Raw genomic sequence first — 17,606 nt, 5'->3', positions numbered from 1 at the left:
TGACCACTGTGGACATGGTGGGTCCCCTGGGAGTGCATGAGCTGTTGCAATGAGCACCAGACGGTGGGGAGCTGGGCTAGGCATAGAGCCCTGGCATACAAGTTGGAGCGAGAGCTATACCCAGAGGGTGCTGGCTGAAGAGCCCTGGGTGGGTCGGGAAGGACCCACAGCCAGCCAGGCTGCCCTGGCCTTTAGGAGGTGACAGCTTCCCCTAGTCTAGGCCCTGAGCCACCTGCACACACCAAGACCAAGTTTGGGCAGGGTTGGGGGGTCTTCTTTATGGACGATCGGTCTTGGCAGAGGACCTGCATCTTGAGAAATCACAGCCAAAGATCCCCACCCTCTCTACTAATGGGCACTGCTAGAGTTGCTAGAACCCACTGGGGCAGAAAGGAGAAGATGTGCCTGTGGAGGCGCATCTGACTTCTCTGGGGTGAGGACAGCGACCTGGGAGGAGCACCCCTATCCCATGGCTGAGCTAACAAACTGCAGGAAGATGCCTTTCTCTCAGCCCCACCAACAGGGAAAGCAGGCAAGAGGAGTGGTTAAGTTCACAAGTTGTGAGTTCATATCCTGCTCTGTGGCTATTTGACATTGAGCAAGTTGACCTCTCTGAGCCTCAATTCCCTTCATCTGGGAAAAATGGGGATAATACTGGTGCTAGTTCCATAGGGCTCTTGGGAAGATGGAATGAAATAAGGCATGGGAAATGCTAGGCATAATGCATGCCATGTAGTAAGTGCTCAAAAGGAAACAGGAAATACCATCTTATCTGCACCCCATTCTGTAGCCAGGGAAGAGATGGGCATTTCTGACTCAGGCCTGGCCAGTCTGGTGATTTGGCTGTTCCCCCTCTGCAGCTCACCTTGTCCTAACCTTTGGAATTTTCCCCCCTGTGTGTATTTATTTTTTTTCTTTTTGTCAGCAGAAGAAAATTATACTTCTGCTAGCATTGTCCATCACAGAAATAAGCACTCACAGATGCAATTATAAAGGCTCAAATGAGGGAATTAGTTTTGCTAGTAATGCCAGTGTTGGGGAGAATCAGAGGAAATGCCTTGTAAATCAGGCGCTGGTCAGCTGCCAGTGCAGCCACGCCCTCCTCCAGCACGCGCCAACCGCAGGGACAGATGATGCTTGCAGACAGGTTTTTCTGGGCTACAGGTGCTCTCACTATGGGAGGCTGCCCGGAAGAGACAGAGACGTTCTGGCCACCTCCTGGCTGCAGGGCTTGCAGAAAGGCAGTTCTCACCAGAGGCTACCAGGGCTTCTCGGTGTCCAAGCAGTGACTGTCCTATAGACCCAAATAGTCCTTACCAAAGAGAGCTTTCTCAGGACTAACCACTCTAAAATAGCAACCCCACTCACCTGCTAGCCCATTTTCTGGTTTATTTCCCTCATGGTTCTTGCCACTGTTTGCAATTATGTTCTTTAGTTACTTCTCTCCTCCATTATTTCCATCTCCCCTTTCCAACTGTCACATTCCAGCAAGGGTGTCATCATGCATATGGGCATGACTCTAGTGCCTGGCACAGTAGCTGGCACATTGGAAAAACTTAGAAAATATTTACTGAATATGTGACTGAGCCAGAATGTAGCAGTTGTCTTCATGAAGGTGCTTCCATGGTGTGCCCGGCATCTTCCATCTGCCCCTCCAGACCCACTCTGCCCTTCTCCACCTGTTGTGTGCGGGCCCTGCAGGCTGATGGCGTGGACCATTCAGTGAGTCCCTCTACTCTGCAGAGTTTGGGCAGATCAAAGCCTGAGGGACTCATTAGATATGCTTTATAAACCCCAGCTGCACCCCCTGGGCAACCCTGGTAGCCCCACTGTGGCTGCTTATTGCCTGCCGTGGTGTCTGCCAAAGGGGGAATCAGGCCCCAGAAGGAAGTCATGCCAGCCCTCAATGGCCAGCAGTGGAAGCCCCAGATTTTATCTGATTTGGCAAAAATCTTGAGCCCTGTGCCAGGCACAAAAGATACAAAAAGGAGTTACATACAGTTGTCTGGCGGGGCGGAATGGGGCACACATAGGCAGTTTTCAGAAATGGCAGATGGTACCGCATATTTCAAAAAAGATATAGCCAAAGGCTCTTGGGTCGAGAACAGTAAGTGGTCAGAGTTATCATGAGCTTTCCTGAACTGCCTTTCTGCCCAGGCCCTATGGCCTTACCCTGCCCTCAGGGAGCCAGGCTGGTGCAAGGAGAAACTCCTCAGCCAACAGCTTGAGCTCCACTGTGCAGTCAGAGCTGGGAGTATTTCCTGCAGGGTGGAGCCCTAATGAATCTTGGGAAGTCAGGGAGGACAGGAGTGGGTGAGCCAGGATGGGGAGCAGCAAGGGCAGAGCCAGGCCAGCCCAGAGCTGCACAGAGCTGGGCCGGAGATAGGCTGGCACCAGCAGCAAAGCTGGAGTGCAAGGCTGTGAATGTAGAGGAAGATGGACTGTCCCTGGAGGGCCTTCAGCAGGGCTGCACAGTGGTCAGATTTGCTGCCTCCTCCTGACAGGCCCCCTGCAGCCTGGCACTGGCTGGAGCACCACGGTGAGGCCCTCTGTCCGTGTGGCTGCCCTCACCCTGATAGGGGCACAGAAGCAGCTTTTCATCTTATTATTCTGCTTCATGCATTTGAAAAATGAAAGTTCTCCCTCTCCTCTTCACCAGACATACATATTTCATACAGTCATTAGACGGTGGCACTAAAGGACGTACAGATCTCCCATGGTCAGCATCAGCAGCCTGCTTGAGCAGCAAGAGGCCCCTGGGGAAGAGGGCCACTGTGGGAGCCACAGCTATGCCCAGCCCACCCAGGGAGGGGGTGGGTGCTGAGGGCCAGAGTGTGTGAGGCCAGTTGTCTGCTGGGCATCTTGTCCCAGGGCCTCTTTGCCTAATTTCCCTGAGCCTCAGCTGCTCCGGGCCTCAGGTGAAGACTGGACAAGGGGACCTCGGGGGTCCTTCCCACCCTGACAGTCCAAGTGCAATCCTGTAGGGCACCCAGATATGAATGACCAATTGCCAGGGTCGTGATGTGACCTTCTGGGGCAGGGAACCCCCTCACGGTTTGCCACGGTTTGACTCGCTTCCTGCATGGGTCAGGCCCTCTGCACCTCCCTGCCTCCAAATGCACTCTCCTCCTGTCCCCTGCCCTTCCTGCCCTTCCCCTCTGAATCATCTTGGGACCCATCCCTCCACCCACTCCCTTTTTCTCCCCACTGCCCCCTCCTCACTAGAATGTGTTCATTCATTTTCCAAGCATTTGTGAAGCGCCTGCTGTGTGTGGCATTGTCCATGCTGGCAGGTGAGCCTGGCAAATGCATCTGCCCTGTTTGCGCCCCAAATCCTTTCATTTGACAAAAAGGACACTGAGGCCCAAGGGGTTTGACGCTTGGTCACACAGTGACCTGGGCTGTTGACACCACAGTGACTCTTGCCGAGGGACCTGATGGCATCTGGTCAGTTCTTCCCCAGACCAGCTGCAGTTACTATAGTCTGAAAACACCATTGTGATGATTTATAAGTAGAACCAAAGTAAACTTGGTGCACCTCCCCACCACACCCTTTGTTACTGGAGATGGGTCTTTGGCATGGTTGTGAGAACGAATTCAGGAATGGACCCAGAAAGGTCATTTAGCATTAAGAGCTTATTTGGAGATTTAGCATTTTAAAGAAAAACCAGAGTTCACACCTGAGGGTTGGGGTGCAGGCAGTCTCAGAGTGGGTTGCACTGAGGGAATAATAGGGAACCTCTTTTATATGTTAGGGGGGATAGGGAGAGGCTGGTTAAAGGGTACAAACTTTCCCTCAAAGAATGTATAAGGTCTGAGGATCTAATGTATAACATGGTGACTATAGTTGAAAACATTGTACTGTATACTTGAAATTTGCTGAGAGAGTAGAACTTAAGTGTTCTCACCAAAAAAGAAAAAAAAGAAGTGAGGTGATGGATATGTTGATTGACTCAATGGGAGGAATCCTTTCACAGTGTATATATAGATTAAATCATTACATTGTACACTTTAAATATCTTATAACTTTATTTGATAGTTTTACCACAATAAAGCTAAAAAATAAAGTATTGAGACATAGTTTTATCAGGGAAACTTTATCCAGGTACATTCATGTAGATAAGTCCCAAGTGTAAAACAGATGCCCCTGTGGTCAGCCTAAGGCCTCACACTGCTGGCACCTGGTTGCAGGCAGCAGTTTGCCCAGTTCCAGGGCCATGGCCTGGGAAGGGAGAGGAACTCACAGCGCCTGGCATGTAGTGAATACTTAACTAGTAACTAGTGAATAAGTGAATGGTGTCATTTAGCCTGTGCTGTGGACCATAACCATATGGTCCCAGCTACAAAAGCCAAACCTTTACTAGAATCGCCATCGTCCTGGAGAAGGGTGGAGAAGGGTGGAGATGGCGAGGGGCCTCTCTGGGGTGGTCTAAAGAAGGGAACCCTGAGCTGGGAATTGGGGATTCCAGCTGCCGCCCTACTCGACTCGTAACCTGCTCATGACCTAGAGTGGCGGCAGGCTTACAGAGGGTCTCACTGGGGTCTGGGACTTGGTTTTGTGATCTGTGAAATGGGTGAAAAAGGTGTGTCTTCCTCATCATGTGGGACAGTTGTGAAGATAAAGTGAGTTCATAATAAGCAGGGATGGCCTTTGAAAATGTAAGAAGTATGGTAGCAGTTCAGGCTGGCGGTCACCCCCATCGTTTCCATTGTCACCAGCATGCGGAGGTCTTTCTCCCTCTAGTTTCTTCTGACTCCAAGTAACAGAAGCCAACTAGGATCAGACTGGGTGGAAGAGGTCTTATTGGATTTGAAAGCCACACTGAGGGTGGGAAGGTGTCCAAGTCAGGGCTCTAGACCTACCAGGATACAGCCCTTTCTTCCAGCTCTCCTCTGGGGCGCCTTCCTCCTCCCCAGGCATCCAGCATCTCCCTGCTCGTGTTGTCTCAGCCTCACTGCCCTGCAGGAAAGCTTTTAGCCCCACCAACAGTAAGAAGAATCCCAGGGAAGGATTCTGACAGGCCCCAGTGGGGTTCAAGGGCTATTCCCAGCCCAGTCCCTGGGGCCATGGGCAGAGCAGGCAGCTCCCACTCAGAACACTTGTTCAAGCAGGGAGAGGTGCCAAAGAAGACCGGCTGGCAGCACACTGTTTCCAGCAGAAGAGGTCACCAACCAGATGAGAGGATACCCTATTCATGCAGTGGATTATTTCCAGGGTTAAAGAAGGCAGGGAAGTCAGTAACCCCCTTGAGGGTCCTCCCCACAGTCGGCAGCACATCTGAGTTGGAGGCTTTGGAGACTCTGAGCAAATCATCAGAAGAATCCACCAGATAGTTGAAAACACCTTCATCTTTGTTTGCCATATTTTGCAACCCCACCAGTTGTGACCCCAGGCCCTCTAAGAATCTGCAGCAAATAAGCCTGCCTGACCTGTCTTGAGTCCAGGAAGGGTGTCCTCACAAAGTTAGAAATTTAGGTAGAAGACTGATCCCCTAGAATGGATCCCTCCAATATTAATTTAAATAGCCACTTGTGGCTGGTGGCGATTGTCTTGAACAGAATGGCTCTAGCAAATCCAGCCTGTGCCAGAGGAATCATGTGAGAGAATGATGGGCTTGCTGCTCACAATTCCTGGTGAGATCAGGAGCCTTAGCTGGGTCTGGCATTAATGACTTCTTGTTCTTACCTTTGCAGGCAACAGACAATGATGTGGGCACCTTTGGGGAAGTCAGCTACTTCTTCAGCGATGACCCTGACCGGTGAGACCCTGCCCAGACCCTCCCCAGTGGCCCTCTGCTACTCATGAGGTCCAGGAAAGTCTTTAGTGCCCAGAGAGGGCGTTGTACCCCATGGCCGCTGATCTGGGAGTCAGAATCCATGGGCACCGCTGCTGGCTTTGTCCTGACTGTGGTATAGTCTTGGTCAGGTCGTCTAAATGATTTGGGGCAGTTGCTCTGATCCTCAAAAGATACCTTTTAGCTCTGGGAATGAAGAGGCTTTATGCTAATGATAGCACACCGCCAGAGCAGTAGTAACAGCAGCTGTCAGCATTTATGCAGCCCTCACTGTGTGTCAGCTCTTTGCCACGTGCTTTACACACATTATCTAATGTAATCCTCATACTACATGCTAGAGAAACTCAGAGCTAAACATTATTATCATTTCCATTTCTCAGATGAGGAAATGACAGCTCAGAGAGGTGAACTCACTTGCTTTAAGTCATACAGCTGGGAAATGCCAGGGTCAGGCCCCTGTAGGTAGTCTTCTCCACCAACATACAGAGCCTCCAGCAGGAGGGGGTTCTCAACGTGCCACAGCCATTAGGTGAGTGACTTGCATCACTGCCTGACCTGTGCCAGCCTGGCCCTGCCATCCACCATGGTTCTAGGCCATCTCTTCTCCTTTCTTCAGTTAAGCCGAGTCAAGGGGAAAACCTCCCATTTTTAACATGATCAGAAGCCAAGCTGAATTCAGAGGGCAGGTCTGCTTCTAAAAATTAAGTGTCTGATGCATCTAGAAGCCCAACAGGTTGAGTTAGACATTGGCTGTCAGCTTGGATGACTGGCCCTGACTATCTGTGTGAATGACCAGGAAGAGATGGAGAATATTAAGTACATCTGGCCATTATCTGCCCCTGTGTGAAGCGGCCTCAAAATGGGAGGAAGGAACCAGCCACAGGATGAATGCACACGGGCCTCAGGGGACCCATGTTCACATGGCCTTGTCCTGATCATCTTGGATTTCCTCATCTCTTCCCATCTCCTGGTCTCAGAGTCGGGACCTTCCAGCCTTGGTGGCTGGCAGCTGTGGGCCAGGTCAGGGCACACAGATGTCAACTGACAACTCAGAGGAGGCTCCTGAGGGACATTGAGAGGAGGCAGGGGGGTGGTCTCACTGGACCTTACTCTTCCCCAGGAAGCATTTGCCAGGCTCTTATCCAAGGCTCAGTTCCTGGAGCAGAAAGTAAGGATGCCTCTTGAGAGAAGACCAAACTCCCCTCCTACCACTGGATGCTTTGCTGCCTGTTCAAAGCATTTTGGTGCAAAACCATCTGGGATTTCAGAATTTCTGACCATTACAGGTCTCCAACATCTAAGTATCTCCAACATCTAAAGAAACCCCTGTTTGCAGCAAGAGAGGGTCATTCTGCCAGCATTTCCTCTTCAGTTAGATCAACCTACCTCTGCCCTCTCAGTACCTGACACTCCACCCCTCATGAGGTCCTGCTCCCTGCCCACCATTTCCCACTCCACTCCCATTAGAAATTGCTGCCCTTACATAGGGCAAGGGAAATGAAGGCAGATTTTAGACTGCACTCACCTCTCTGTCTCTCACCAGGGACAGGCTGGTAAATGCAGACCCTTATCTGTAAGCTCGTAAAACCAGAGTGTCCTTTCTTTCCCTCCTTCCTGCCTGACACAGGTTCTCCCTGGACAAGGACACGGGACTTATCCTGCTGATTGCCCGACTGGACTACGAGCTCATCCAACGCTTCACCTTAACAGTCATTGCCAGGGATGGGGGCGGGGAGGAGACCACGGGCCGGGTCAGAGTCAACGTGTTGGATGTAAACGACAACATGCCCACCTTCCAGAAGGATGCCTATGTGGGTGCCCTGAGAGAGAACGAGCCCTCTGTCACACAGCTGGTGCGGCTCCGGGTATGATGCCAGGGTGCCCCATAGGCCAGCTGTTATTCTTCCTTCCCTCTGTGCCTTCCCTTTGACCACCCCCCTGAGAAAGCCACCCTGAGAAGCCCTCACCTCCCGACCATAAGAATTCTGCCCAGATTTGGGGGTCACATTCTTGGCCTATATCAGGCCTCTTCTGAGCATCCCCTCAGTTACCTAGTGGGGCAAGTGTCTGTCTCAGCTTAAATTTCAGGTCACCATTCAGCAAAAGGATGCCTGCCCATCTCCCTTGGCAAGCACTGAGCTGTTCCTCATGCGAGGACCCTCATCCAAGCCCTTCGGTGGCTGCTTAGAACCAGGAACGGCTGTAGCTAGAAGAAACCAGAGACCATGAGGGCAGACACGGGAGGGCAGAGTCAGGCCCCAGAAGGCACATGGATTAGTGGAGCGTACACTCCACGTGGCCTCCTACAAAGTGTCCTTCTCCCCCATCATGTGACAGTGGCCTCTGACCAGGACCTCTTCGTATCCTCACAGCCCTTCCCCACTCTGCCCGCCCAGAGTGGCAGGACCCAGAGCCTCCACTTAGAGCTTGTTTCTGAAGCAGGCAGGGTGGAAGGTAGGGCCATGTGCCCACCCCCCACGGCCATGGCTCCCTTTTGGGTACCCCCACCAGCCCCACTCAGCTCCTGGTACATCCAGAGTGGTGGGATGCTGCTGGAGGCTCTCTGGGGTCAGAGACATCTGGAAAGAAGCTCCTAGAAGACAGTCAAGGGGAAGAAGGACCCCGACCCCATTCCAAATGCTTTCTTCCCCCCTTGCACTCATGCTACATGTGTTTATGAGATAACTACTGTGTGCCAAACACTGCTGGACTCTATGCCGCAGCAATGAAGAATGTGAGTTTCCTGCTGGCATGGAGCTGACAGTCCGAGTGAGGCAGGCTGGAATTAAACATGAAGTTGTGGTGGGGTGTGGGGTGCACAGCACAGGACCCTAGTGAGGGAGGGCTTCTGAGCATGGGGTGTTCGAGCTGGGATGAAAGGGGCAGGACGATGGTCATGCCAGGTATGGTGGTGACCCTTTCCATTCTCGGGTAAGCCCTAGCCTTCCCCCATTCTCCCTAGGCCTCCGGCTAGATGCCCAGGCTGCCTCCACACCCGACATGCAGTGTATCCACTGCGAGCCAGCTGAGAGGCAGGGAGGACCCGGATCACCCAAAGCAGGGGACTCTGACGGGCCAGCCCTCCCCTCCCACCTGCCCCCTTCTAGCCCCAGCACCCTGAGGGCCCACGGAGCCTTGTCTGCCCTCTTCCTTCCAGGCGATGGATGAAGACTCCCCCCCCAACAACCAGATTGCATACAGCATCGTCAGTGCTTCAGCCTTTGGCAGCTACTTTGACATCAGCGTGTATGAGGGCTATGGGGGTACGTGTGGGATGGGACTGAGGGCTCAGCCGGGGGCGGAGGGTAGGCAGGCCAGATAGGGCTCTGCCCTCAACCCTCTCACAAGGGGGTGGACTTGTCTCCCAGATACCCTGGACCACTCAGCAAGCTGCCCACAGACCCTGTCGGCTGGAGTGGCAGGTGTGGCATGGGGTCATCCTTCTGTGGATCAAGCTCGGGCTCAGACCAGCCAGACCTTTCTCCGGCTCTTAGGCCTCAGCCAGCCCAGCATCTGCTGTTACCACAATCTGTGGGGTCCCTATTTCTTCCCAGGCTGCCTGAGTGGGTGGAGGCTTCTTAGCCAAGCTTCCCTATCCTTTGGGCATGTTATGGCCACCTCCCAGCCATCCCAGGCCTTGGCCTTTGCCTGCCTGGCCCAGGCCCAGTTCCACACTCTGGACCTCACTCTGCCTGCTCCACTGGGTGTCCTGAATCCCTGGAGCCCAGCAGCCACAACCTCAAGCTCCAAATCCTGAGACCACCTTGTTTTTCAGATGAGACAACGAAGGCCCAGAGGCAGGGAGCAACTTGCCTGAGGTCACACAGCAAAGCTGTTCAGTGATGCCCTTGCAACCTGGCTCATGGTTGCCTCTCTAGCCTTGTCTCAGCAACTCCCTCCCACAACTAGAATCCAGCTTCTGTGAAGCCCTTGACACTCTGTCCTCTTACAGTAGTCACTTCCTGTCTTTGCAGAGTCTGTTCCCTTCTGCCAGGAAAGCCCTTCCTCCCTGTCCATTTGCCCTGCCTCCTTTTGGCTGATATGCCCACAACCTCTGGCAGCTTTAAGGGCTCACTGGGGCATCTCCTTCTCTGGGAAGCCTCCCTAATGCCTGAAGAGGAGTTAGTGCTCCCAACACAGAATAGTTGTGCTTTGGGTGACTCCAAGTCCAGTGCTCACTCCTCCTACCACCCCACAGTTGTGTCAGAGAAATGCAGTCCCAGCTGCAGATGCTGCAGCCTGATGTTCTTTATAAAATCGATGTCACCCTCACACCTCACCCTCTTCTCAGCTGGAAGAACCTCCCTTAGGTTTTATATTGTATAAAGTACTAATTTTGTTTCTATTTTCCAAATAGAAAGAGGCAATTTAATAGTGTCACAATGCCTTTGTAGACTACCCATGCCCACACCCCCAAACCTGTATGCCTTCCCTCTCCAAATTGAGAATCAATGGCTTAGCCCAAAAGAATCCTTGTGGTGAGAGCTCAGGCATGTGCAGTGGAGGGGATATTGGAGGGCCAAGGCATCTGTCTCTGCTCCCCCCAAATCCACCTCTCCCCCTCTGCCTGTGGCAGTTGGGGTCCTTACCCACCTATAAGCAGAGTTCTGCCGAGGGTAAAGTCCAACACTGTACCCTAAGTGTCCCCTCAAGGGATGCAGGCCAGGCATGAAGACTCTATAGGGTAAAGGGAGGAGCAGGGAGACAGAAAAGGAGAGGAGAGAGGAAAATCCAGGACCAGAGGAGACCGAGGAGGGGCTGAATGTGCAGCCCACTGCCTGCATCACCCCAGCAGCCCTGAGACTAGGCAACAGGTGGTGAGCTCTGCCCTTGTCCGGAGGGAGGGCAGAAACTGGGATAAGACCAGAGAGCCTGCAGACCCATGGCACCGTCCTCTGAGCAGTATCCAGACTGATGGAGAGGGTACAGCAGACAGACAGACAGACAAGCAGTAGCACTTCAAGAGGAAGAGCCTGGGCTCAAATCCCAGCTCTGTCATGTTGCTATTGCTGTGTGACTTTGGGCAAGTTACTGAACTTCTCTGAGCTTGCTTTCCATATCTGTAAAGTGGGGCTTACATTACCACCAAAACAGGTACCACCTACTGAGCTCAACACTGCCTGGCCCATATCAGGCAACCAGTAAAATTAAGTCAAGACCATGAGGCTCCAGGAGTTCAGAAGTGAGAGGCGAGTGAGGCGGAACTGCCCTGGTCTGTATCAGCCATGCCTTCTCTGCCCAAAGGGGAGCTCTGGATGGATGGGCATCTAGCCTGAGACCTGTTCTTGTCATTTCAGTGATCAGTGTGAGCCGTCCCCTGGATTATGAACAGATACCCAATGGGCTGATTTATCTGATGGTCATGGCCAAGGATGCTGGCAACCCCCCTCTGAACAGTACTGTCCCTGTCACCATCGAGGTGTTTGTAAGTACCCAGGGGGCTGGCCTTGCCCCTCCATGGTAAGGAGTGGTGAGTACTTCCCAGAGTGTCGGGGCCTCTAGCTGAAGAATCCAGTGCAGTCAGGCTGGGCCTGTATCCTTGGGTGTCCCGCAGCTCCGGGAGTTGTCCACTAGACTGTCCCAGCAGAGTTCTGTCATTGTTGCCACCCAGCTTCGTCACAAAAGTCCAGGGCCCTGGAATGTAAGAAGAGCTGATTGTCCTGCTCTTAACTTCACAGGCAGCCTCGGGACACCCTCTGATTGGGAATAGGAGCTGGGATTCAGAAGGAAATACCAATGGGATACTTTCATTAATAGCCATACTCTGTGAAGTTCAAGGGAATTACTGGAAGGTCCTCTCTTAGGCCCCTCTCTATCCCCCTCTTCTTTTTTTGCTTCCTTTTCCTGCTTCTCTGAAGATCTAAAGGGGCCTGAAAACAAACCTTAGCTTATCTAACATGAATATCAAGTACACCTTAGTGCTTTCCATGTCTGAAATTATCAGTCACTGAATCCATCTACACGCTGGCTCATCTGCCCCATGCTGCTCCCCCAGTGATCTCAGGGATGCAGACCATGGTCTGATGGGAGGCCAGTGGGCCTTTGCCCCCCTGAGGCCACTGTGACTGCATGCACTAGCATGCCCCCGCCCGCATCTCATAAAAGCTGCTGCCTGTGGGAGAGGGTGAACACGTGTTGATGGAAGAGTTAGTGCATTACCAGCGCCAAGAGGATTAGATCAGATTGTCAGGTTAGGAGATACATTGTGATTTGACATATGCTCAGGAAAATCTCGCCCTAGAGCAGGCTTGCTGGATGACTTTCCTGTCCCAGCCAGCTTTACCAGCAGCCCCTGGCCCTGCCCCATACCTGGCTTTAACAAGCCTCATCCTCAACCCGAGGCCAAGGCTCCAGGGCCAGCTCCCAGGTGGGAAGGTCCTTATCTGGGCAGGGGACGCTACTTGGTGAATAGGCTGGGGCTGGCAGAGATGGAAAAGTCAAGGGTGATGCCTCAGAGGAGCCCTGCAGGTGGGCATGTGAGGGCCACGATTCAGGAGTAGCACAGGAGCGTGAGGCTGTGCAGAACAAGGTCCAGCAAAGGGAAGGGGAGAGACTTCGAGGCTCACTCAACTCTCTGAAACAGTTCGGGTTTCAGAGAGTAGCAGGGAGGTCAGATAAGAGGAGATCCATAGAAGCCCAAACATTTGCCTGCCTTTAACCCGTGAACTCCTTGACACCTTGAAGCATCAAGGGTGATACCAAAGAACAAGAATGCATTCCTTGCCAATCATGACCACGTCCTGGTATTCTTCCCCACATGGTCCCCACCCTGACCACATCTCCCAAACCTAACCTTGGTTTCCCAGTCTTGACTACAGCCCCCACAACCCCTAAATCCCGGCCACACTCATAACCATGACTGACCCACCCATCACTTCCCCCCAGCTGGTATTCTGTGCTGCCTAAGCAAGCAGTGAATTCCTCCTGTGTGCAAGGTGCAGGGTCAGGTCCTGGAGAGATATGAAGGTGTCAGTGAATCCTGCTCTGCCCCCATGGCAACACTGAATGGAGGGAGGAGCACACCTTTGGAGGCATATGACTTTGAAACCGGCTCTGCCACCCTCTAGCTGTGTGACCTAGGATTTTTATCCTCTCTGAGCCTCAGTTTCCTCATCTGCAAAACGGGGATAATCATGGTACTGCCTCATGATCTGTTCATGAGGATTAAATGGGATCACGCACCTGTGGGCCATTATCACAGCTGATAAGAAAGACCTGCATGCTCTTGGTAGCATCCACGCACCAGGCTGTCTCCAGTACAAGTGGGATTTCCAGAGAACTCCGTGGCAGAGAAGGATCCCCCCCGGGCTTTGGGGAAGTGGGTCAAGGTGAGGATGAGAATGAGAATAGGGGATGTTCAGGGAAATAAGCTGAGGTGTTCCCCACCAGCCCAGGGCTGGGCAGGCAGGACTGGCCAAATGGAATGAAAACTTCCTGAGCTCTGGTATTGTGTCAGGTGCTTTCATACTGCACAGTCTCTCTCCATCCCTTCTTACAGATGAGGCAGCTGAGGCTCAGTGGGGGAACATAGCAGGCCCAGGGTCACCAGTGCCTGTCTCACTTGGTTTGGTTAAGGAAGAGTCCCAGGGAGGGTCTCTTTCTCCTTTTGTCTCAGCCCCTCACATGGAACCAGAGCAACCACAAAGAGGAGGGCCAGAGGACTGAACTAACCCTTCATCCACTTTGAATAAAGAGTAACCAGCAGCCTCAGCCTCCCTCCCTGATACCAGGGAATGGGGACTCCATGTGCAGGGCTGGGTGGGGGAAGGAATGCACCTCGATGTCCACCTGGCAAGCCAGGGTGTGCCCTGGCGTGGAGTCACCTTGGCCCAGTGGAAGGGGCACCATTTTCAAGTTCCCTCAAAGCTCTCGTGTGGGTCAGCAGGGTCCCTGCACTTTCCCTGTGGGTCCACCCTGGCCCCTGGTAGCAGGAGGGTCGGGCAACAAAGACAGGTGTCACCTTGGCCGTGAGTGAACATCCTCTCTGGAGCTGAGCTTTTGGATGGGGTAGTCACTTGTGTCTAAGGACCACACTTGAAAAGGTCACCGCCTTTGGGTTGATTTTGCACGTGGGTGACTTTTAAGTAGCTGTCACTTGGCTAAGCTGCCTCCTCCCTCCAGCAAAAGGATTTTCTCTCAGCTGAAAAAAAAAAAGGCAGACCCTGCGGAGATGAAGTAGTTGGTTGATAGCAGCATTTACTGCACAGGTTGGGGGTGGAGACAGGCAGATAAGGCAAGAGGGCTCCTGAAGGCAGAGGGGGCAGATGAGAGGGGCCAGGTGATTCCTTTTCATCCACTGCTTGTTGGTTTTTAATAAAGAACTCAAACTCGGTTTGTAGTTTCCCATTAGGGGACAATAAGCTTTTGTAGAGTTCGCTGAATTAGAACTAATAGCGAATGCAGCACCAGGATCCAGAGAAATATCACCGCTAATAAGTTTCTGCCTTATGCTCTGTCACTGACATTCTCGGCACCATTCGTGCAGCCAAGCAGAAGGCTTAAAAATATATGTACATGGGGCACTCGTGCCCACACAGAAGGGATACCCAGGCATGTTGGAAGTCAGGCAAGTCCTCACCACCCGTTCTCTGAGGCTCAGGAGAGACCTGTCAGCATGAACCAGTGCACAGTTCAGAGATTGTGGAAGAAGGGTGTTCCTGGGCACCCACAGTCCTGGAACAATGGGATTCTCTGAAGTCCCCAGGGGTAGGCAGCCAAACGTCATGCCTCCTTCTGTTTCACTGTTGCTCGGCCAGAAGTGAGTCCAGCAAAAGGGACTCTACTCTAGATAAGGGTCTTCCTCGCAAAGAGCTTCCCATTCCATGGGGGAAGTGAGGCCCTTGGAGCATGCCCTGCTCAAGTCTGCAGCCTAAGACTCCCCAGGGGGCTGCATGCCAGTCTGACCCTGAGCTCCACACAGGGCTCTTGGGCGAAGGGGAGAAGGCTGAGTCAGGCGGGCCAGCAAGGCTTCCTCCAGGAGGGACCTGGAGAAATTCTTGTTGAGTGATTGCAGAAAGCAGTTGGTGAGGACAAGAGTCTTAAAGTCTCCCCTGATTGTGGAGAAGGGAGCTGGTGCATGGAGGAGCAGCAGGAGCTGGAGGAGGCAGAGGCTGCGCCAGGGCCCCACTGCACTGTTCAGCCCAGCAGCAGCCCCGGGCCGCCGTCCCTCTGACCTGGTCACTGGAGGAGGCCGTGCCCGAGGAGGGACTGCCCCAGAACTGGAGGTGCTGGGCTCCAGGCTGGGCTTTGCCCAGGGGGTTGTGTGTGCCAAGGGGCCTGGAATTCAGGCTCTGGGGACCACCTGCCCCTGTCTGCAGCTGGCTACTTCAGTGTCGTCTGAGGTGGGATGTTCCTTTCCCCTACATTTCTAGGAGGGTTCCTAGACCCTTCCACCATCATCTTGGCAGAGCTAGGAAGGAAGCTCTGAGGGGGCATCTGCAGAGTGGGGGCTGGTGAGGTGAGGTGGGCAGCTGGAGTATGCTTGGGGCTCAGCTGGAAGGCCAGCGGGGAGAGCAGGGCTGACACCTGCAGGCGGTTTGGGCAGTTCCCCCTGCTGCCTGCCTTCTCCATCTCCTCAACCCTCACTGTCCCTTCCCGACTCCCCCATGTTTCCTCAAGTCCTGTCCTGTCTCCTTGAACTATAGCCAAGCCCAAGGGACATCTGGCCCCCTTGTGACACCCCACCTGGCTTTGGTTACACACAAGGCCAGAGCTTTGTATGCCAGCACCAGCTATTCCCAGCCCCCTCTTGATGCTGGCTTGGACAGCTGACCAGCCACAACCGCCCACGTGGTTCCTGAAAACTGTCTGGTTTCCTTCCAGGATGAGAATGACAACCCTCCCACCTTCAGCAAGCCTGCCTACTTCGTGTCCGTGGTAGAGAACATCATGGCAGGTACGGGCCGGCCAGGGGAGGGTGTGAAGGCAGAGAGCCCGCAGGCATGCCCACGACAAATGAGGAAAGCCTTTGGAGCTCTCCAGTCACCTGCCAGCCGACAGCTCTTCGCAGAGCACCTACTATATGCAAACACTCTGCTGGGCACTGCGTCCCTGCTGTCCTGAGGCTGCACTAGCAGAGAAGAAAATAATGACTGATGGTTAAGTCAATGGCCTTGATTGAACAAGAGCGTGCAGAGAGGTCTGAGATTACAGTGCTGAGATTACAGTTAGGCAGGTCCCAGGGCCCAGGATGGCCCAAGATGGTGTGTGTTCCTTTATGAGGACATGAGTGGGAAGCTCATCCCTGGGCCATGTCTCAGGCGGCAGGGCCCAGCTCGCAGACCCAGGACCACCAGCTCCACATTCAGATTACAGGGGACCCACTCTGTCCTCAGCACAGGCTGACAGCTTCACACTTACCCCTCACGTGGACTGTTCTAGTGGGGAAAAGCCCATATCAGGAATTGCTACAGCAGCTGGAGGAGTCAGGGATAGCTGGGGTCAGGGGTGACCTTCCCTGGCACCTTCTGAAGAGAGTCTCCAGGTACCTTCCTGGTGTCTGATAACTTGCTGGGCGGGTGCCAGGCTGCGCCCAGCACCCCCTTCCCTGTCCCAGTCAGGCCCACCCCAGAGAATGTCACTGCTGAAGCCACGCCCTGCACCCCCACCGTCCCCAGGGCCACTCCTGAGGAGAAGCTTTCATCAGGGGGCTTCATCCTTTCCACTTTGAGTGTTCTGGGATCAAGGGGTGTGTTAGCGCCTGTGTACCTGTCCTTCTGCTCAAGGCAGGACTGAGAGTCAGGTCAGAGGCCCCACGGCTCCCTGGAAAGGGCTAGGATGATCTGCTTACCCCGCAGCCCCCTGCCTGGGCCCTTACTCCCCTAGGGACCATTGATTCATCTGCACAACAGTAACCGTGGTGTGCAGCCCATGCTCTGCACACTCTATCCCATGGGATCCTCACCAACAACTCCATAAGCTGGGCTTTATAGTGAGTAGACCCATTTTACAGAGGAAGAAGCTGAGGCTCAGGCAAGTCAAGGCACTTGCCAGAGTTCCCCTGGAATTCCAGCCAGGTGTAAGGACTGCAGGAGTTCACACACTAACCATCTTCACCACCCAGCCAGAGCTGGCAGTTGGTGGCAGGAGGGCACTGGAGCCCAAAGCCCTGGTGGACACGGCCTCAGCACAAGCCACTCTCAGGGTCTGGCCAGGGCAGCCGGAAAGGCTGATCCTGCCACCTAGGATTTCACAGATAGAAATGAAGGTGAGGTCCTTAACTGAACATTAAAGAGAAAATAAAACACCTTATAAATTCCCCTTGTGAACAAGATAAAACAAGACAGAAATTGAATATAATAAATGTAGAATAATTTAATGTGGAGCTTCATTTCTTTTTGACTCAAAGTCAAAGCTGGCTAATGTGAGTGTATTTAATACGGTGGGCAGCCATGGAGGGGTGGGGAAGAGGCAGACGTGTGCTTCCTGAGGCTGGGGAGGGGGAAGGAGGGCCCTGGGAGGGGCCATCCCAGGCTCCAGGCCCACCTCCGTGGAGCCTGGTCTTGACAGCCCAGGGAGCTGGTGGTTAAGCCCACTCACCCTGAGTCACCCGGTGGCAGGCTTCCCACCTCCTGAGGGCTGATCACCTGGAGGTCCCAGGACTTCCCCTTGGGCCCGTGCTGGTCCTGCTGCCCAGACCCAAGGCTGGGAGCCCAAATGAACAGCAACCGCCCAGCCTTTGTGTCCCCAAAGGTGCCACAGTGCTGTTCGTGAACGCCACAGACCTGGACCGCTCCCGGGAGTATGGCCAGGAGTCCATCATATACTCCTTGGAGGGCTCTTCCCAGTTTCGGATCAACGCCCGCTCAGGTG

General features: G+C 53.5%; 1 protein-coding gene across 1 annotated transcript in view; it reads left to right on the top strand.

Moving 5' to 3' along the window:
• The window catches only part of LOC140850399 (cadherin-23-like), a 298,275-nt gene that overhangs the window by 259,295 nt on the left and 21,374 nt on the right, over positions 1–17,606 (top strand). Inside the window, exons 14-19 of the mRNA XM_073240888.1 lie at positions 5,695–5,759; positions 7,423–7,660; positions 8,953–9,058; positions 11,093–11,220; positions 15,618–15,690; positions 17,487–17,603. Coding sequence (XP_073096989.1) covers positions 5,695–5,759; positions 7,423–7,660; positions 8,953–9,058; positions 11,093–11,220; positions 15,618–15,690; positions 17,487–17,603 — 727 coding nt within the window. The remainder of the gene's footprint in view (positions 1–5,694; positions 5,760–7,422; positions 7,661–8,952; positions 9,059–11,092; positions 11,221–15,617; positions 15,691–17,486; positions 17,604–17,606) is intronic.

This window comes from Manis javanica, chromosome 7 (genome assembly GCF_040802235.1).
Source record: "Manis javanica isolate MJ-LG chromosome 7, MJ_LKY, whole genome shotgun sequence".
Classification (NCBI taxonomy): Eukaryota; Metazoa; Chordata; class Mammalia; order Pholidota; family Manidae; genus Manis; species Manis javanica.
The sequence above is the reverse complement of the archived record's forward strand: the minus strand, read 5'-3'. Positions and strand labels throughout refer to the sequence as shown.